The sequence below is a fragment of the Strongylocentrotus purpuratus genome, unplaced genomic scaffold (genome assembly GCF_000002235.5).
Source record: "Strongylocentrotus purpuratus isolate Spur 01 unplaced genomic scaffold, Spur_5.0 spur5_scaffold_6, whole genome shotgun sequence".
NCBI lineage: Eukaryota > Metazoa > Echinodermata > Echinoidea > Camarodonta > Strongylocentrotidae > Strongylocentrotus > Strongylocentrotus purpuratus.
The window spans coordinates 34,139,409-34,162,040 of record NW_022145612.1 but is presented as its reverse complement, the minus strand read 5'-3'; the positions used below and the strand labels follow the sequence as shown (position 1 = coordinate 34,162,040).

At 39.1% G+C, this 22,632-nt stretch overlaps 1 protein-coding gene across 1 annotated transcript in view; it reads right to left on the bottom strand.

The window, feature by feature from the left end:
* LOC590017 (KAT8 regulatory NSL complex subunit 2) overlaps positions 1-22,632 on the bottom strand; it is a 48,006-nt gene that overhangs the window by 17,743 nt on the left and 7,631 nt on the right. Inside the window, exons 2-4 of the mRNA XM_030973113.1 lie at positions 9,973-10,206; positions 7,681-7,850; positions 570-684 (exon numbers count right to left, since the gene is read on the bottom strand). Coding sequence (XP_030828973.1) covers positions 570-684; positions 7,681-7,850; positions 9,973-10,202 — 515 coding nt within the window. The 5' untranslated portion in view covers positions 10,203-10,206. The remainder of the gene's footprint in view (positions 1-569; positions 685-7,680; positions 7,851-9,972; positions 10,207-22,632) is intronic.

Here is a 22,632-nt window from a genome sequence, read left to right as displayed (position 1 = left end):
ATCAAAAACTCCGGGTGCGGCCAATACACAAGAAAGAGGCGCGATGTATACATCATAGAAAACTGCAAGGGACAGCATCAATACGGGATGGCCGAGCGGTCCAAGGCGGTGATTTTAGTCACATCAACATTTGAAGGCAAGAGTTCAAATCCCGCCTTCGACAATTTTTTATTTTATTTTATTTTTTTTTTTTTTAATGTCAAAATCGGGTGTGCGGCCTATGCGGCGCTGCGGCCTTATCGCCAGCACATACGGTATTCTTTTTATAGAAGCCAATTTTTCATGGAAAACTGATGTGTTGTGATGTCTTGAAAATCAATATTTAGCAACTGTGTGTGTAAAGTCACCAAAGAAGGCCAAGTATTAAAAAAAAATAAAAAATTACTTTTACATTATTTTTTCTTGGCAGTGTCTAAAAAATAGGGGTGCGTCTTGTACGCAGGTGCGTCTAACACACTGAGATTTATAAGATACAGAAATGTAAAGTGTATTACACTTATGTCATCATAACAAACAAAAAGACAGCGGTATAACGCATCATATCGGAAAGAGGCCAAGGAGGGACTTACTTGAGAGCATCTTCCTGTTCACTGTCTACACTTTCTGCATCACTGTCTGTAGTTCCTCTCCATCCTTGCTCCAACATCAAAGGATCACCTTCACTTTCACTCTCACTCCCATAATCTGACAACATAAGTGGTTCAAAAATAAGATAAATAATACATCAATAATTAATGAATCATAAAAAATATAAAATATTGGATTTTAGATCTTTAATAATGCTCATCCACCACGCAAGTTGTTCGTGGTGCTCCAATATTACCCCAGCTCTAGCTAGATTACCAATTACTCACAGCATTCAAGGAATTCATCCCTACCAGTACCCACTGACACCCCAGTGGAAAGTAAAAGACATAAATGTACTGTGCAGCGCTCATGCTCTTGACCTTAGAATGCAGTGAGTGCTATGCAGTATGGTGACCATCCAACACTCGCTAAGAAAGACTGAAAACTGTTAAAAGTATATATATTGTTATCTGAGTTTGCTTGATTTTTCCAGGGTATCCAATAATTTTTTGCTACACTGTACTTTACTGGGTCAAAAAATTCAATAGTCATCCAAGAAATGCAGCAGAGGTTATGATATTCGAGGAGTTACCGGGTACATTTTCATAGTAATGAGCCTGCTGCTAATCGCTATGCTCTAATCCACTGCTATACTGCTTTTTACCGCAGAGGGCAGTTGAGTGGATTCTCTTGCATAATGACAAACAGCCACAGTACATGTGCAAGTACCTTGTAACAGTCCCATTTCGATAATAACATACACCCTGTACCTAGCAACATCCTCAAATATCACTATTTCTGTAGCATTACTTAGACAAATATGGAATACTTTGTCCAATTTTGAGTAATTTTCAGTTGTTGTCTTTACCAATGTTTTGAAGAATAACATGGTACGATTTATATTTGTTTGGGTTTTTGTTTCGGCATGTATAACAGCTAACGCCATGTACTGTGCATGAACTTCCATGAATACAATAGTCCGAACTATAAAGCAACAGCGATGAGTATCGAAACTTAAAATGATTACAAAGTAAATATCAGATTATAATAGAAGCATGAGGCATTTCAAATTTGAGGAAAATATCTTTTATTTGTCTTTCAAAATTATGAAGAAATTTTAGAAAGCCAATTTAGTTTTCCAACATCATCCTTGTTATATAGCCTGATTCTTTCATTCTATATGAAGCAAAATGACAGCTTGCATGTTCTCTTTCTTTTTCTATTTTTATCCCAGTTTTTTACTTTCAGAGGCAGAGCAGTCGGTAATCATGCTGCTATGCACTGTGATCTTAATATCTACAAACCTGCAGCTGGTCGTAGAGAAATTCAGAAACTCAAGGCAATAGACCATGATGCCTTTGCTAAAGACTTGGAGGCATCGGACCTGATTCAGAAACCTGAGACTGATACTGATATTGATAAGATTGCGTTACAGTACAAGGGAACCTTATCAACTATGCTTGATAAGCATGCACCCGTCAAGCGATGTACTATTACCGCACGACAGCCAAATCCATGGTACTCAGTAGACATCAAAGAGGCAAAGAAGCTTGTGAGGAAATTAGAAAGGAAGTGGCGAAAGAAAAGACTTGAAATTGATAGACAGTGTTTCAGAACTCGGCGCCAAGTTGTCTGGGATATGATAAAGCTGGCGAAAGCATCATACTTTAAGAAGCAGATCTCCAACTGTGTCAGTCAAAGAGATGTCTACAAAGTAATAGACAAGATGCTTCACTATCGCTCTAATTCTATCCTTCCTACACATCGCAGCGATCAAGAGCTTGCAGAAAAGTTTAGCTTGTACTTTTCCACAAAGATAAAAGACATCCGTGCAGGACTTGATGCTAAGGTGGTAAATGGTACAAACTTGATAGTTGGCAATGCTGCTGGGAAAGACCACGTGCTTGACAGTTTTGACCTGGCATCCAAGGAGGAAGTGAGGAGGATTATAACTGGTTCTCCGTCCACTTCGGACTCACAGGATTCAGTTCCTACATGGGTTATGAAAAGACACTTGCGTCTTCTTCTGCCAAGCATAACATTTATAATGAACATGTCACTTGAAACAGGCGTCTTTCCAAGGTCATTCAAGGAAGCTGTGCTCCGACCTCTGCTAAAGAAGCCAAGACTAGACTCTGACACCTTAAGGAACTACAGACCATTGTTTAACCTTAAGTTTATCTCAAAGGTCCTAGAAAGAGTTGTGGCCCAGCGTCTTCAGGAATATCTGGAACTGAATGATCTAAGCGAACCACTTCAATCAGCTTACAAGAAGCATCATATCACTGAGTCTGCCCTTATCAAAGTTCATAATGATATTCATCAAGCACTTGATAAAAAAACAGGCCGTTTTCTTAGTGTTACTAGATCTGTCGGCAGCTTTCGACACCATTGACAAGGACATACTCATCAGGTGGTTTTGTTCAAAGGGTGTAAAAGGATCTGCTCTTGCATGGATATCTTCTTATCTGAGCGACTGTTTACAGGCAGTCAGGATCAATGAATGCACGTCCACTATATCTGAACTTCCGTATGGTGTCCCTCAGGGGTCTGTGTTGGGCCAGTCATTCTTCAGCATTTATGCCAGCCCTCTTGCGGATATTGCACGGTCCCGAGGCATCAATATACATCTTTATGCGGATGACACCCAGCTATACACATAATTTAATCCATCTGATCCTTTAAGTGAAGCCTCTACCAGACATAAACTTGAAGCCTGCATCAATGACATGAGAGCTTGGATGACACAGAACAAACTGAAACTGAATGATGACAAGAGTAAATTTATGATAATTGCCTCAAAACACCTGGCAGCTAAGATCTGTAGTCAATCATTACGCATAGGATGTGTTGATGTACAATCTGTGTCAAGTTGTAGGAATCTTGGAGTCCATTTCGACTCTGAAATGTCAATGTCTGCTCACGTAACAACCACTTGTCGATCTGTTTATATGCACATACGCAATATTCACAGTATTAGAAAGTAGTTATCATGCAAGGTTGCAGCCTCTGTTATTTATTCATATGTTATGTCTCGTATCGATTATGGAAATGCTTTATTGTTCAAGGCCTCCTCTTATCAACTTGCCAAACTACAACGTGCTCAAAATTCTTCTGCTCGGGTCCTGAGTGGAACATCTCGCTTTTCCCACATTACCCCAGTTCTGAAAAGTTTACAATGGCTGCCAGTATCCAAAAGAATAGAGTTCAAAATCTTACTCCACACATGGAAAGTAATGTATAGTCAGGCTCCACAGTACTTGCGAAATCTCATCAGAGAATATATCCCAGGTAGAAATCTCCGTTCTCCTTTTACTAAACAGTTATCAGTCCAAAGGACTATGTCTACTCTTGGAGAAAAGGCATTTATTTCTGCAGCGCCATCTCTTTGGAATGCTCTTCCACTGAGGATCCGATCACTAGTATCCCTAGAACCATTTAAAAAGAATCTAAAGTCATATATGTTCGCATGTTATTTTAGTTAATTATATGTTTCCGACTCAGAGGCCTAAAGCCATACATCCTGTTAACCCTTTAGGCCTACATGAACTTGTCATTTTATTTCTATTCAAGTACTACTGACATTTAGGATGGATATGCCTAAAACAAAAAAGCATGTGGAAGATGTATGTTGTTCTGTGCATATTGCATGTATTGTATACATTATAATAGGGTTTATTGTGAATATCTGTGAGCATGGATACTTTCAATCCTTATTGCTCCTAAACAAAAAATATTATATCTCTGAAACTTTTATATGTTTCCAACAATACAAATTTTGTGAAGATTGACCCATTAGGTCCCGAGATACAAGGGTTCAAAGGTAGGCCCGCCACCCCCATTTTTGAAAAAATCTCAAAATTTGGTGGGCCGTATCTCCCAAACCCCTCACCCGATTGACCTAAAATTTGGGATTTGGTGCTGTGAGATCACACTCAACAAGTACACTAAGTTTCATCAAAATCAAAAATGGTCGGGTTAAAACCATTGGGTGATTTGACATGGAATGACCCGATAATGAACAAGACTAGTCAAGTTCATTGTCCGTCTCATTGTGACTTAACCAAGTGCAGTGCATATCACTAATGCACGAGCTAAAAACATGTATTATTTGTTTTACAAGATGAATCTAAAATATGGGTCTACAATATGAGTATAAAGTCAAAAAATTTATGGTTGTTATCACCAAAATTCACTCCTGTGCGTATGGTTAAATGTAATGCATGCACGAGTGATCCATTTCTACACTTCTCATTGGCTACATTCTTGAACCCATTTTATTATTATTCAATCATTATTGATTGACTAATTGACTTTTGATACATAATCAAAAGGAAGTGTGGTGTGGTGTATGATACACTTTTGTGCACAATAAACAGTGCATAAAGGTTGTTATAATGCATGCTTGTGCACAGTTAACATTCAATTATTGAGTGATTGCTAGATGCTGCTTATAAGTATCGGCTTGCATGGTGATGTAGATATACAGTAGGCTTGCGGTTGCACCATGTGAGAGAGAGGGAGGATTGTTCTTTCTTGAGTGTGTGTAGTCCTGAAAAGGACTGGTGGTGTAGTCTTGAAAAGACTGATTGTTGGTTATCTTTCTTAAAATAGCTTATAGTTCTAAGGAGAACTATAGCGCCGGTTGGAGAGGATAGGTGGCGGGAGTGGCTCGACGTTTCAAACAGGTTGACTATCTGTCGTCAGGAGTGAAAGAAAGATTATCGCGAGTCCTTTTTAGGACTTCCCAATCTTCCCTCTCTCTCACATGGTGCAACCATTAGCCTACTGTATAATACAATGTTGTCTAACAAATATTATATCCCTCATGTATAGTTGTTTGCATTGCGATTGTACAGAGCACGAAAAAGGTATAGACAAGTACTATCTACCTGAGATAGTACTTATTGTAAAGTAATTTTTTGCTGCTACCCCACTTGCCCACCCTTGCCCATTGAATACGCGAAATGTCAAAGTCAAAGTCAATGTCAATGTCAAATGAGCGTGCATCGACTGTATTACATGTATGCATGTTGCGCTTTGTAAAATCTAGCTGAAGCTAAACTGTCTGCAGAATCCGTTCTTATTATTATGTAAAATTCACTTTAGATAGACCTTATTGCCGATGTGGGATATAAAACAAATATTAACCTCCTTTACTCGGGCAATGGATACAAACTATCATCGCCTCGGTAATGATAGTTTGCACCATTACCCTTGTAGTCGATTAATATTTGCTTACTATATTTCACAATAGACAGTAATTAATATTTTACAAAATTAATCGAAGACAAGTGTATAATCATGACAGCAATTAAAACAAGTTGCGATTCAGTCTATATATATTCTTAGCATTCACAAATCTTAAAGGGATCCGGTAACTTTGTCTCAGATTCTGAAACAAAATTCTGGATTTAGCTCATGATGCAATGATAATTATAAACCTTTAGGTCAGTCAGGAGCCCCATGACTTTTACAAGCCGATCGCCTGTCTGATTATCAAGATATTTATGATTGGGATTACAAATTTTGAAAACCGTTCGCCTGACGGTTTTCATAACACTACAGTCTATTGGGGAAAATGAGTATGGTAAAACCGGTCACTCAAAGATTTTTACTTTTTTGAGGCACTTCTTGATCATTTTGAAGTGCAATTTTTTTAGGGCTTCAATATTACACCATATCACAGACACTGATAACACTTAGGGCCGTGTATCTCAGATTTAACATTGTTAAACGATCCCTTTAAGGGGCAAGTCAAACCCATTTACAACTTTAATTGAATAAATAGAGAATTTTTTTTTTATTAAACAGTGTCACTGAAAGTTTCATAAAAATATGATGAAAAATCCACATCAAGCATTGTGGATAGCAATAGCATTCATGCGCAAATATGGAATCTTAAAATTTTGCATCATTTCATGAAACAGTGATGTGTATCAAATGGGCTGTATACAAATAATAAGTTAATGATGGCATCCCCTCACTATTTCCCATATACACACCTGTATAAAACTTGTCCTTTCTATTATGATAAGTTACAGTAATGGTGATTTTGCACAAATTCAATGAAGATTTACATTAACAGAGAGGAAAAATGATATTTTTATTAAATTTATGTTCAATATGGATAGAGTAAAGTGAGGGGATCATCATGAACAAGCTAATTTACATACACCTTATGCGATACATATCACTGTTTCATGAAACTATGCATAACTTTGAAATTCCATTCCTTTCCAATTTTCAACCGATTTTGATGAAACTTACACTGTTTTGTCTGTTTAATTTGTCCATTTTATTGTATTCATCTTGCAAATGGGCTGGACTTGCCCTTTAACCATTCAATATTGCAGTATTTGTAATTTGCAAATAGTTCAAGAACATGAAAGTTTCTCATTTCCAGGCCCGATAGCTCAGTCGGTAGAGCAGTGGTCTCGTAATCCAGTGACCCAGGTTCGAAACCAAGGCAATGCTCTAGTGCCCTTTAAAGGCATTAATCCTCATAACCAGGTCCCCCGGAGAGGACCTAAAGCCGTCGGCCGTCTGGTTGCTTACTTACAAGCATTTATGCTTTCTTAGCAGTCAGGTAAAATAACCACCACCAATACCACTTTGTTTGGACCTCTATTCCCTCAAAATGTCAATTCATAAAAATCAGAGGTCATTTAATTGAAACCCTGTGTAGTTGTTTAAGGAAAGCAAAAAATATCAAATCTGATTGTTGAAAGCTGGAATGAAATGAGAACAAAGATATTGCAAATTTTCAAGTAAAATTGAACTGGGACAGTGATGATAATGATGACGGCTAATACTGCCCTTCCACAACAAAACAGCATACCGGTAACTGACATTTTAGTGTTTCTGAGATATAGGAAGAAACATGCATTTTGATTTGCTATCAAAAGTGTTTTAATGTTTTTAGTCAGTGTTGACTTATCAACATAGGTATTTACAGTATTACCCTAAATTTTAGTATAACATGTGGAACTTGATGTTCTGAGTCACCCACACTAACTAACTCAATTTGGAAAGAAATGTCAGTTATGCTGTTTTGTCAAGGAAGGGCAATATAGCGCCGGTGTCCACCTCTGATAGGCGCTCACGGCGTACCTAAGATCTTGGTTGCAAGAGAAGAAGGAACCTCTGGAACAGATTTGATGGAAGCTGGTCGGTAATAGTCTAATTCATCTAGAGTATCTTTGACAACATCGGTGGGTTTGGCTTTCAAGGCGGCCTTATGTCTCATCTGCGATGCCTTCCTAGCATGGGCTGGGCAATACCTGAATCAGATGAAGACAATACTTCTTGTTAACACATGCATTATTAGGTGGTCTGTCAATATCAAAATCTAGAACTCTGTGGCGGCGAGGGGCATTGGGTATAGTTGTTAATTGATTGTGTATGTTGATTTTGTAGATCTAGATATATTAATTATATAGAATAGAATCTAGAATACCTGCATTCTCGGCCCAATTATGAAAACAAATTACTACCGGTATGTAAAAACTAAAGAAAGAACATAAATACATCTACTATAAACCTTACACTGAAATGAATACAAAGCACCAACTTTGTTTAACCTAAGAAATGATTATTGAACTGTCCTATGAAATGATGTATCAGAATTCAGAAATTCAAATTAAGAATAATGATCACACTGATATGATTTATAAGATATAATTAAGTATCCACTAAAAATAGAATGTAAAAAAAAAAGACCAATTATTACAGTATCCAAGCCAAATAAAAACAAGATTCTTCCTTTTCCCTTCCCCTATACTTTCTATAAGTAGGAATGACCTTATCAAATTATGGTGCCAAAAATCCATCAAAGAACAACAAGTTTCATTGATGAAATTTCCTTATACTTTCGCAAAAACAAAAACAATTGAAAACAAATTATATCCAGTAATCATGCCAAATAAAATCAAGATTCTCCCATCTCCAATTTACTATTTAGAAGAAAGAAAGAAAACAAATTTGTAATACCAGTAACGGTAATTCTTAGCTTATCAAATTATTCACTCTGCCCATAAATTCCAACATTGTTTTGTTTGGGGAGGGGGCTTCGCAAGTCATGAATGAACTGACCTAATTCCTTCCTCTGTCTAGTACTGCTTTCAAACTGGCTTCTTTCGGAGTCACACCGATGAAAATACAGATTTAATTTTCCTTATGTAAACAAAGGTAAACCCGCCTTTTCCCTGCTGTCGTTTTCATACTGCCGTTGAAATTCACTCGCTATGGCGAGCCCTTGCCGGAAGTGAAGAATTATTATGTAATCATTAAGCCCGCACCCCATCTAGCTGGCATGCAGCATGTTCAACAAAAAGTCAACAAACACAGCTGGTTACGATAAAGCGCGCATACACTGCAACATTAGGCCATTTTAATCGCTGTTTCTCCTGAACGCATTCACAGTGGCTGTTTCATCGGTGTCACACCGATAGAATGAGAATTTCTTCTGCTCTTGAGCAGAAGAATTTAATCGCCTATTTCTTTTCTTTTCATCAGCTATTTAATCAGCTTTTTCTCCTCTGTAGCATTCATAGTGGCAGTTTCATCGCGATGCGTACGGATGCATCCAATGAAAATCAGGCCAGTTTGAAAGGGGTATAGGTCTGGCCATTAGGCAACATGTACTGCAGTCACTCAAAATGTTCAATTCATTTGTGACTGTTTTCACATCGCGCAATAAAAGCTTACCATGATTCAGAATCATTTCTGAAGTATAATATAGTGCAATCCTATTCAAACTCTTAATTCTTATTATTAAAGAACAATTTCCAGCGAATTACAAATAATAACAAATAATAATGATGCAGGCGTACAAACACATCTGCAGCTCGTCAGACTTCCTATTGCTGTGGCGTCTCGGGGTTGACGGGGTAATATACATGTCTTTTTTTTTCACAGGGTCGTGTCACTTGTTTTAAATTTCTTGTGAGAGGCCTGGTTAGATCATTGTTAATGTTGATTTTTCGCAATGTGTCCTAGCTTGCCCAGCAGAAATTAGCAGCCACAGGAAATGGTGTTTACACGTTTATTATCCTGATTGATAGTAATGATTATGAAGGCTACTGTACATCTCAAGTGCAGTGTCTGTTGACTGCTGATGAACAAGTAGAAAACTGTGGGAAATTCTTGAATGTAACAAAATACTATTAAAATATACATTTACAAATCCATTTTACATGTATACAGTTATATCTAAGTTCTGAACACATTTTTGCCAGGTTATTGACAAAACAAAATACAAATTATAGATGTAAAACAAGTAATTTTAGCACTTTTTCTTCAAATTTTCTGCTACACTGACTTCAAGACTTCAAGTTCAAAATGAAGAAAATGTTATGGTCGGTTGTAAGTGTCATTATTTCTCTTCTCGACATTAACACATACCCCTCTTTGCGATCAGCCTTTGGGGCAGGCTTATGGCATTTCTGTCCAGTCTTGGTAGATACAAAGTTGCACTGCTTAAATGAAGAAGACTTGTCTTCTAGAATGTGGTTCATACAGTATTCGTATCCCTCATAGCGGTCTTGCATGCAGATGCGGTGAGGGTAGTTGCAAAACAGGCTCTCGGATCTGCCTGCCTTGCGGCTCGAATGACCACCTTTAGAACGATACATATTTCTGCAAAAACAAATAAAGAGAGAAAAGATACATTATAAACATGTAAACTTTTGCTTTTCAGACTCACCTCAGTGATTCACAATGTACAGGCCACAAGCTAGAAAAGTCTACCGGTACATAAAGATCTACCCATGGCATGAACAGTAAAGGGTCATTCCATGTCAAATCACCCAAAAAATCTGAAAATCTTAACCCGATCATTTTTTATTTTGATGAAACTTAGTGTACTTGTTGAGTGTGATCTCACAGCACCAAATCCCAAATTTGAGGTCAATCATGTGAGGGGTTTGTAAGATGGGGCCCACCAAATTTTGAGATTTTTTTCAAAAATGGGGGTGGCGGGCCTACCTTTGAACCCTTGTATCTCGGGACCTAATGGGTCAATCTTCACAAAATTTGTATTGTTGGAAAGGGTATTCAATAAGAATTCCAAATCTGCCGCCATTTTGAAAATTGGTACAAGTTGGGGTACTTTGACCTCTTGACCTAAGATTTGACCTTGAAATTGACCTTGTGGATCACGTGACCTTGACAACATTTTTCATGAAATGTAATCTCTGACATGTTTACTTAAACATATAAAAGTTTCAGAGATATAATATTTTTTGTTTAGGAGCAATAAGGATTGAAAGTATCCATACTTACAGATATTCACAATAAACCCTATTATAATGTATACAATACATGCAATATGCACAGTACAACATACATCTTCCACATGCTTTTTTGTTCTAGTCATATCCATTCTAAATGTCAGCAGTACTTGAATAAAAATAAAATGATAAGTTCATATAGGCCTAAAGGGTTAACAGGATGTATGGCTTTAGGCCTCTGAGTCGGTTCTAGGATAATTACCCCCTGGAAAATTAACCCCCAATAAATGCCCCCCCCCCCCCAAGGACAATTATCCCCCGAGGAGTATCACACCCAGATGACAATTACCCCCCAGAAAATTACCCCTCAAGGATAATTACCTCCCCCCCAAAAAAAATCTGCTTTGATTAAAACCAACTTATTATCAGGATGGACTTTTCCTTTAACGAATAGGGGGAGGGGTAATTGTCCGGGGGGTAATTGTCCGGGGGGTAATTGTCCTACGGTGTAATTGTTCGGGGGGTAATTGTCCTCGGGGGAGGGACAGATTGTCCTAGGAAGTAATTTTCTAGAGGGTAATTGTCCTCAGAGGGGGGGAGGGGGGACATTTCCTGTGGTTAATTTTCCAGGGGGGATATTATCCTAGAACCGACTCAGAGGCCTAAAGCCATACATCCTGTTAACCCTTTAGGCCTATATTAACTTGTCATTTTATTTCTATTCTTGTACTTCTAGTACTGCTGACATTTAGAATGGATATGCCTAGAACAAAAAAGCATGTGGAAGATGTATGTTGTACTGTGCATATTGCATGTATTGTATACATTATAATAGGGTTTATTGTGAATATATGTAAGTATGGATACTTTCAATCCTTATTGCTCCTAAACAAAAAATATTATATCTCTGAAACTTTTATATGTTTTAGTGAACATGTCAGAGATTACATTTTATTAAAAATATTGTCAAGGTCACGTGATCCACAAGGTCAATTTCAAGGTCAAATCTTAGGTCAAGAGGTCAAAGTACCCCAACATGTACGAATTTTCAAAATGGCGGCAGATTTGGAATCCTTATTGAATACCCTTTCCAACAATACAAATTTTGTGAAGATTGACCCATTAGGTCCCGAAATTCAAAGGTAGGCCCGCCACCCCCATTTTTGAAAAAATCTCAAAATTTGGTGGGCCGTATCTCCCAAACCCCTTACATGATTGACCTAAAATTTGGGATTTGGTGCTGTGAGATCACACTCAACAAGTACACTAAGTTTCATCAAAATCCAAAATGGTCGGGTTGAAACCATTGGGTGATTTGACATGGAATGACCCTAAAACCCTTTTCTCAGGTGACCAGGTTTAGACTTCAGTTTGCAGGGAAAGACATTCCAATTTCATAGCAAACCTGTGAGCTCGAGAGCAGAGCAAGCAAAATATTTCAAATAAGTATTCATGCAATTAAATTAAACTGTTAACGACAAAGGAATTAAGTTGCTACCAATTTTAAGGGTTACAGAATGACATAAGGTGCACTGATCTACATGTATACCTGATTTTGCAAGCAATTTTAAGTGTTACAGAATGACATTCACAGAGCATTTTTAAGTTTGAAATAAACCCATTTAACATATCAAAAGGATAGTTGAGTTCTGTTGCAGAGGGCGCTACACAAAATAATTTTTTGTGAGATAATGAAAAACTGAGTGTCAAATTTGAAAGAACATACAATTTAAATGACAAAATCATCTTTGATTGATCAAAATCGGTTCAGAGACGGCTGAAATATCCATAAATATAACAATTTCTAATACCTGTGTACCACCACAAATATTAGATAATTTGAAAAAGCATTTGAAAAAACGAAATAGTGCCTTTTACGTCGTATTACGGACAATGCCGATGTTGGCTTTTTTGTTGGCATTTTCGTGTTGGTTACATTACATGTACGCACAACCAGCCGGCCCATGTATTGTGATTTTTAACAAAATAATTAATTAACGGTCACCATATTTTTTTGAAAGTGGAGCTGAATTGGTATGATCGTATTGGCTAAATTTCACACATTTTGGGGTCTTAAATTACCTTCATAGCAATTTTAAGTTCTAAAAGGGCACTAGAAATGTCATAGATAACAATAAGAGCAATAACCATGCACTTTGAAGGCATTTGCGGTCTGAAAACAGAACTCAACTATCCCTTTAATAGATATCTACAAACTAATGGTACCATATGGTATGAGGTACTTACACAACTACATAAATATTGAAATTCATTTACATGTAGCTATGCTTTTTTAAGGATTCAAATAAAAAGGACAGCGCTTTTCATCATTCGTTATCGATTGCCAAAATTCTGTGAAGTTTAAAGGTCGGGTGACATCCAAACATTAGTTGATTCCTGTTGATGTGCAGGGCTGCATACAACTCATATTTTGTTATTCAAACATAATGATGATGATTCATTTGTATTGCGCGATATACCGGTATCTGTTTAAAAAATCATTCAAAGACGCAAGCTCCTACAACAATGTTGGCATTTAAATGTCTGAAGGAAGATGTGAGTTTTGAGTGAAGTTTTGAAGTGGTCCAGGTTGTCAATTTTGCGAATAGATGATGGGAATTCCACAGGCGAGGAGCAATAGAGGAAAATGCCTGGTCTCCATATTCTTTGAGGCAAACATCTAAATATATTTTGAAGATTTTTACATATTTTTAAAAATAATTTTCTCATTCACCGGCTGGGTGCCGGCCGGTAAGCTTACGCCACCCGTTATGAGCTCCGTCCTATGAACAGGTACACCCCATGGCTCCCGTGCCCAGGCCGGGGTCGTCAAGGCGCCCGGACGAGGGCCATGCGGTGCACTGAACTATGCATCCTCTATATCTCAAGCTGTGTTGTATTGAGAATTGACAGGAAAAATCTTGAGGGGCCTGTCCAGAGCCCGAATGGAACCTGTACGGTGCCCACGGTGCCTTCAGGCTTTACGGGCCTTGCGGTCGAATGAAAAAGCTGGGAGAATTGGGAGCAGCCAACTCAGCACCATAGAAACTGTACTAGGGTGTCTGAACGATTTTTACCCTGGTTGGATAATTTAAAAAAATCCAATACTTTTCAAATTTCAAAAATTTCACGATAGCTTGCTCATTCAGCTCCCAAATTAATTTTTTTCATTCGAAAAAGACTTCTCGACAGCAGGATTGCCCGTCAGCCATCTTGAATTGAGTAAAATGAATATTCATTATAAAGATGCCGAAAGGTTGATAGACTCCACCCAAATGACCTATCACAGATGTACGTACGTGCACGCGCCCGGAAGTGAGCCCTGCATGAACTAGCCCTGACCATAGAGATCCTGTATATAGACCCCCTGATCGATGATGATGTACGTTAATAATACAGCTAGTCCGTTGACCCGGAAATATATCTTGCGGGTCATACATCACAGTTCAAATACCGTAAATCTCCGCACACTTTTTTGCCGCCAAAAATAATTAAAAGTCGGGGGTGCGCCCTATACACAGGTACAGAAATTTTTTTTTTTTTTTTTTTTTTTTTTTTTTTAGTTTCGATTTATGGCGTTATGCCAGGAAATGTCTCCCAGCTCAGTAATCAGTGTGTTGACTCATGTCCATGGTTGACTCACTACTCGGAAACTACAACAACACTAAAATTTGTCCGTCATCTTGGTTTGAAAGTAATCTATCTAATACTAGATCTCAATGTAGTTTATAATAATTCCTCAATTTTTTTTAATGGTGTACCACAAGGTTTTTTTTTTGGTCTCAAAATTTGAAAATTTGACATATTTCTTCGTTGGGTCACATTTTTTAGGTCAGCCATGGGCATAATTTTTTTTTTTTTTTGTAATAATTAAAATGAAAAAAAAAAAATCAAAGGGGGGGGGGGGTTTTAAGGGGGGTTTTCGGCAAGATTACACACATTAAACTACCAAAGGGGGATTTAATCCCCCCCCCCCCCTGCGTACACACCTGCATGGGACTCACTTCTTTTTTAGCATTTTGGGCCATCAACCTACTTTAACTAAAGTTTAAATGGCTTTTGAAAATGGCTCTAAACTTCAAAGAAATACACTCTTCAAGAAGTCCAGTTTGCCATCAGTTTGCCTTTGGTTGGAGAGAGGGTGGGGGTGAAAGAAATGAGAAAAAATTGAGTATGCCTACCTAACTTATTTACTATATAAACAAAAATAATAACAAATCCCTTTTAATTGAAATTCATAAATTGAATCCACGATCTTAAATTTAAAAACTCTGGGAAAACAATAAATGCCCTTTAAATCCTTGGCGTGGGTTCACAATCACAACATGAGAATAGAGACACCAGTATGTGCGGTGCACTGCCGTCGAGCTATCACAGAGTGTCCATCCATCCATCCATTCCAAAAGATATTTGATATAGCGCCTTTTCCTTTCAGTTACAAAGCGCTGCACACATGCTCGACAATGTTTGGGCCACTTAAAAACAAAAGTTAGACACTTCTCAGAGATCGGCAAAGTATATGTAGGCTGGTAATAAAGTAATTTCTAGCAGAAAAGATGTGACTTGAGTAGTTTCTTGAACTGGTCAACAGATGAGGCCATCTGCACAGCAGTAGGTAGTTGGTTCCACAGTTTTGCAGCAACCGATGGAAAAGACAATTCACCAGCACGTTTCTTAGAGAGACACTGAGTGAGCCAGATGGATGATGATGAGCGGGTATTTCGGACTCGAGGACGACGAACCAAGCAGTCAGCTATGTACGGGGGACATCGGTGGTTGAGAGACTTGTAGACCAGTAATAGGATCTTAAAAGCTATTCTCTGTCGTACAGGCAGCCAATGGAGTTCAAGTCGAAGTGGTGTTATGTGAGTCCGAAGAGGAGCAGAAAAGACAAGCCTTGCCGCTGAGTTTTGGAGTCTCTGAAGACGATCAAGGTCCCTCTGGCTGAGAACACTGAAGAGACTGTTGCAGTAGTCTAGTCTGGAAAGGATGAGAGCCCTCGCTGCAGCGTGGCATGTTGACTGATCAATAAACCGCCTCACCCTCCGCAGGTTACGTAGGTGGTACTTGATGCTTCTGCTGAGAAGGTTAACATGCAGACTTAAGTTCACAGATGGTTCAAGTGTTACTCCCAGATTGCGGATAGACTTACATGGTGGGAAGGATTTCTCACCAATCATCAGTTTGACATCATTCATTAGATGGGATGACCGATGATGCGGTGAAGCAGAGACAAAGAATTCTGTCTTGCCATCGTTGAGTTTGAGCTTGTTCGCATTCATCCAACGCTGAATTTCAGTGATACAACTACTGAGTCTGCCAAGCGCAGCATCAATTGCCACTGGATCAGTTGGGTCAAACATCACGTAGATCTGAATGTCATCTGCATACATATGAAAGAATACTCCATGAGCCCGAAGAATATCACCAATGGGACGAATGTAAATGGTGAAAAACAAGGGTCCAATGACAGAACCTTGTGGAATTCCATGTGGCAATCTACAAGCTTTCGAAAGCTGACCAGAGATTAGAACATGGCTGTTCCGGTCTTCAAGGTATGAATGGATAAGCTTGAAAGCGAGACCTGTAATACCAAAATGGTCTTCAAGACGATTCAGCAGAATGTTATGGTCCACCGTGTCAAACGCAGCAGACAAGTCAAGCAGCACCATCATTACTCCTTTCTGACTGTCAATGGCTTGAAGTAAATCCGTCTGAATCTTAAGTTGTGCTGTTTCAGTGCTATGGTGTTCTTTGTATGCCGATTGCATGGGCTCAGCAAGTCCATTATCCTGGATGTGCTCAGTAAGTTGTCTAAGCATTATTCGCTCGATAATCTTAGACCGAAATGGTATATTTGATACAGGGCGATAGCTCCGCAGATCATTTCTATCCATTGACGCTTTCTTGATGACTGGTAACACTAGTGCCTCTTTGAGATCTGTAGGAAAGACACCACTAGACACAGAGATGCCAACTTTTGGAAAACAGAAATAGGGAGGATTTGTAACCGACACCAAATAATGTGCGCGTAGCGCACATCTCGAGCGCGTAGCGCCCGACCCAAGCGGCCGGGGTCCAGGGCCCGCTTTAGGGCCCTGGAAGCTCTGGGGTTCTAGATGCTCTCTGGTGCAATCTGAGCCTTATTTTGCAACATTTTACATGTGTATTTAGTTAAATAATTCCCACTTTTTTGAAAATAACATACAAATTGTACAAAATGCATGATGAATTCCTTTCAGACTTCCGAATACAGGGGTACTGATACTGTATTCGGTCTTATACTTCTGAGACCATTTCTTGGTCTTCTTTTGCTGATTTTCCGCCATTTGGATTCTGTGTCAATATCCACGCATTGGTTACAGCGATCCATACATGTATGCTGAAACAATCTTTCGCTACTCTTTGTCTTTTATATGTCTTTTAACATAGTGGAATTACTACATGCTAAAGTTAGCAGACGATATTTCTCATTCAATTCACAGATATATATACTGATAAGCGTCGGAGGAAAAGGATGGTGATCGTAAGGTCGGGAGTTGGGGTGAATTATCGGGAGCCTCCCGATGAAATCGGGAGGGTTGGCATCTCTGTAGACAGAACCTGGTTCGTAAGGTGAACAAGTTCAGGTAGTACAACTCTGAGATGTTTCTTCAACAGCCATGTTGGTAGAGGGTCAAGGGAGCAACTCTTTGATGATGAACGTTTGATGATATTCTCCACTTCACTCTCAGATACTTCGGCGAACTCTCAGAACTGAAGACCTATCCCCTGATTACAGCAGGATGTGAACAATGGATCGGGATCATTGCCATCAAGTTCATTCCGAATCTTCAGGACTTTATCAGTGAAGAAGTTGGCGAATCTGTCTGCTAATTCAGCTGGCAAGTCATGTACAGGAAGAACCTTTTCATTGGTGTTCAGTAACCTATTCAGTACTTGGAAGGCAGTCTTTGGAGTACACTCCTCAAGAGCACAGGTAAAGTATTCACACTTGGCCATGGTGATGCACTTTTTGACATGAAGTTTTGCAGCTTGGAAAGCACTCAAATTTACATCAGTCTTGTGTTTCCCCCACCGCCTTTCACATCGGCGGCGTTCACGGTGTGAATCCCCTATTGTCGAGTTATACCACCTGGGCCTGCGACGAGCCTTGATGGTGACTGTCTTCATGGGAGCGGTAGAGTCAAGAGTCTCCTGGACGGCAGAGTCGAATTCCGATACGATCTTATTGATACGACATTCATCAGCAGTCCCATTATCAGCCTTAGGAGCATCAAGTTTAGCCGCGAGCTCAGAGGCAAAATTGGAGTGATCCATGTCTTTGAAGTTCCTGTATGATATTTTTGTTGATATCAACTCAGGATGAGACACTCTTAGAGAAGCACATACCACGTGGTGATCAGAGATATGATTGACGTGAACTTTGTAGTTCATCAAACTATCACCATCAACACGAGTGATGATAGGGTCAAGTGTATGTCCCAACCTGTGCGTTGGCTCCGAAATGTTCTGTGCAAGACCATTTGCAGAGAGTGAAGATAGAACATGAGCCACGTCTGATTTCCCTGGAATATCAAAATGAATATTCATATCACCCATCAGAACAAGCATACCTGGCAGCAGACTTGCAGCATCAATAAAATTGTCGAACTCTGATAAGAATGAGGAAGTACGTAAGCCATTTTTAGCTGAAGGAGGGGGTCTGTAGATAACGACAAAGTGAATGTCTCTCGTAGTGTTGGGGTAACCCGACACATGCTCCGGCGACGATTACTCCGGTGACAAATGCTCCGCAAAAAGCGACAATTGCTCCGCGACATTTGCTCCGCGACATTTGCTCCGACGTCAAATGCTCCGCCGACAGTTGCTCCGCCGACAATTGCTCCGTCGACAATTTCTCCGCCGACAATTGCTCCGCCGACATTTGCTCCGCCGACATTTGCTCCGCCGACAATTGCTCCGCCGACAATTGCTCCTCCGACAATTGCTCCGCCGACATTTGCTCCGCCGACAATTGCTCCGCCGACATTTGCTCCGCCAACATTTGCTCCGCCGACAATATTTCTTTCATGGGTTATTTTTTTGTATTGTGTGATTTGTTTTGTTGCTGTAATATTCAGGGCCGTAGCCAGCGTTCTGAGAAGGGGGAGGGGGGGGGGAGGTGCGTTTTAATTCCACGATCAGATGACACCGATGGGAAAAAAGTGATAAACCTTTGCGAAAGAGCCAATCCCTTTTTTTTTGGGGGGGGGGGGGAGCAGGTGCAGAAACTTTTAAATAACAGATAAACTGTGTTCAACCATTAATAGACCTTCTTTCAACAAATAGTGATTTTTCTTGGGCACTATATCATTTAAGGTTATATTTATTCCCTTTTCATTAAACGATGGTATACAGCGAGAGAGAGAGAGAGAGAGAGAGAGCTAAAAATGTAGACTTATGAATAATATTGAATAGCATCTTCCTGCTAATAATTTCCTTCCTTGATTAAATGGGCACGTTTATACCATAAACTGAACAGCGAACGTTCAACCCATGAATTATTGTCAACAATAATGAGTATCCAACAGAGTTTTTTTGCTGCAGGACGGGTCGGGCACATTAAGGCGATGTCAATTTTATTTTTTAGCGAGTTAGCGTAGCATGTGAGCGAGTTCTTTTGCACTTCTCTTTTGATAATAATTATAGGCATATTTGTTTACATAAGCAACTGTGTCGTCTTGTCCCTCGAAAGAGAGGGCACAAACACATTTAAAGGTACTATGTCCCATTTGCAGGCCAAAAAAATGAAAAGGTTAAATTCCAACGGCATTTGAAAGTAAATACTAATTTAGAACTTCCCTACACAAAAAGGGGGGGGGGGCTTGAAAATGTCTTAAAGTGGGAAAATAACGACTATTAGTCGTCGAATCGACTTAAGGGCTATAGAGCCAGTAAGTAATAGTCTGATTTTTAGACCATTGTACCGAATGGTCTTATGTTTTATGCCGCGCAAAGATTCAATCAGTTAAATTTTGGCTCTTACAAGAAGTGGGTTATTGATGTAGACAAATGCTCATGTACCCTTTACAGCTCATTTTATGTTTGTTATTATACCAAAGAAGAAAAAAAGCCAGTTTGTCCCTCAATAGTGTCTAATCAGTGAAGCCTAGCAAATAAACAGGTTTCCTTCATAATTTGAATATTAGGACACTGCTAACGTTTAACTTTCACAGATACATGCATGACATATTTATAATTCCTGCAAATGTCTACATATCTTGATGTTGGCTGCAAAAGGGAAATAGTATCTTTAATGGGATTTTTTTTTTTTATTTTTTTTTTTATTTGTTAATTTGGCGAACAAGGACGGTTAACATCTTAGGTTATAATCTTGAATATAATTTTTCTACATTACGTCCCTTAATTTGAATCAAATGGGCAAGTATTATTTCCGGATTTATTGTTTATTCCTTGTTGGCGAGCGAGCTAGTTAATCACTAATGATTATTTCACGAGCATGTAGTATATTTCATACTCCATTTTATTTCTAGTTTTTCTCCGACGTGTCCCGACGTAGCGCCGGCAAGATTTACCGTCATTAATCTTCCTATATTCTATTTTGTGTCCGTTTTTTTCTTGTCTTCAGCCTTTTCTTGTCTCTTTTCTTGACCTTTTCTTTTCCATGTTTTCTTGTCCTTTTATTTTCTTTTCTTTTCCTTTCTTCCTATCTTTTCTTTTCCTTTCTTCCTATCTTTTCTTTTCCTTTCTTCCTATCTTTTTTCCCCTGCAAAATGGAGCATTTGTTTTCAACGGGGTACTTTGGGGGCGGAGCAAATGTCGGCGGAGCAATTGTCGGCGGAGCAAATGTCGGCGGAGCAATTGTCGGCGGAGCAAATGTCGGCGGAGCAATTGTCGGCGGAGCAATTGTCGGCGGAGCAACTGTCGGCGGAGCAACTGTCGCGGAGCAAATGTCGCGGAGCAATTGTCGCTTTTTGCGGAGCATTTGTCGGCGGAGCAATCGTCGGCGGAGCATGTGTCATGGAACCAGTGTTGGATACCAACGCGTGTTCAAAGGTTACTGTATCAGGAAGAATACCAGGAACAAGTTGCAGATTGAGTTCACTCTTAGAAAGAATCCCTATCCCCCCATGATGATCCTCGTCGGATGATCAGGGGACATTTAAGAACGAGTAACCCGGTGGTTTAAGTTCACCTATTATAACATTATCATCCTCACGTAGCCAGGTTTCAGTCAAGAATAAAACATCTACATTATGTTCAATAGCATAGTCAGCCACATAGCAAGTTTTGTTGCGTGCAGAGTGGACGTTCCAGTGCCTAACATCAAGTTCATTCCTGCTTGATTATCAGATGACAATTTACTTTCCACATTATTATGTACATGTACATGCTTTGATTTATGCATGTGGGCACCTCCACGTCTGCCCCTTACATGTAGCAAGCCATTGTCCTTCAAAGCACAATAAGCATCAAAAGGTATTTGTTTGATAGCTTTACTTCTTAGTGCAAGCAGCTGGGACCTGCTGTATTTCAATGGCTGTAGGCACTGAACCGATCCATATCTATTGTTGACCATATCCTGTTGGTGGTGCACAAAGCACTCATTTGCATTCCAATAGCCAACAAAGTGAAAAGGCTAATGTGTATAATGGAAGCACAAGTTGCATGTAGGAAAGTCACATCCAGGTACAAGAAAAACACATCAAAAATCCACCAAGAAGATTACGATAAAATCACTCCAATCTTGATCAGGAGATGCTCTGAAACATAAACTCAACATGATCCAAATTTTGAAGTGAAAAACAAAGAGAAAGTAGCCCAAAACAGATGACATTTAGGGAGCAGAAGTGTGTGTGTGGCAGCAGCAAAACAGCGCCAATATAATATTGCGCCAATATAATAGAGTGTGTGTGTGTGTCATTGGGTTTTCATACACAGACCTGCATCAATCAGATATGATTACTGAAAAGACACTGCCTGAATTTAATTGGAATTTAATAATAATTTTCCAAAGATCAGAAAAGCAGTCATTACAATTATTTGATTTAGATTGAAACACACAAAAAAAAATTCTGACAAAATTTGATTAAATTTTCACTCTATAAATTGACAAAGATTACACAAGCTTGTTCTTGAATTTCTTAAAATGTCACTTTGAAATTCAAAGTTCACTTGCATGATGTGCGAGAAAAATTGCGAGTGGAAAAACACAAACATGTATTATTGGTCTTGTGATCGCTTTAAAATCTGTTTAGGTTACGTTAGCATAATAATTCCGTCGAAATATATATGTATTTACTAATTTGTTCGCCAAATGCTGCAAATCCTGCCTCAGTTTCGATATTTGAAGCCTCAGATTCATGCACCGTTTCAGATCTTGATGGGACGGCAAGCGGCGGGTGCAGTGAGGCGCCACGTGGCGCCCCAGGTCGCCGAGCGAAGCTGGGCGCCTGCTCGCTGTAGTCACTTTCGCTCAGAGCGTATCGACTAGGGGTATAGTTGTTTTCATCGGATTGGCACTCTAGCGCCATCTCGCGGTCATTCTTAATATTAACATGATCGTATTCTCCAGTAAATTCTCTTTCTTCTTGTATCAAAATTCAATTTAAAGTATGTTTTTCTGATATAGAAAAATTGTTTCAAACTTTTCACTCTGATTTTTCACGATCTTTTTGAAACATACCCCCATCATTTTTTATAGAAAATAAAGCTTAAGATGTGCTCTTTCCAACCAGTGGATTTTTAAAACTCAAAGACAAATGGCATTCAAGCGCATTGAGCTAAAACTAGGGATACAAATCGGCGATCAAATAAAAATGACAACAAA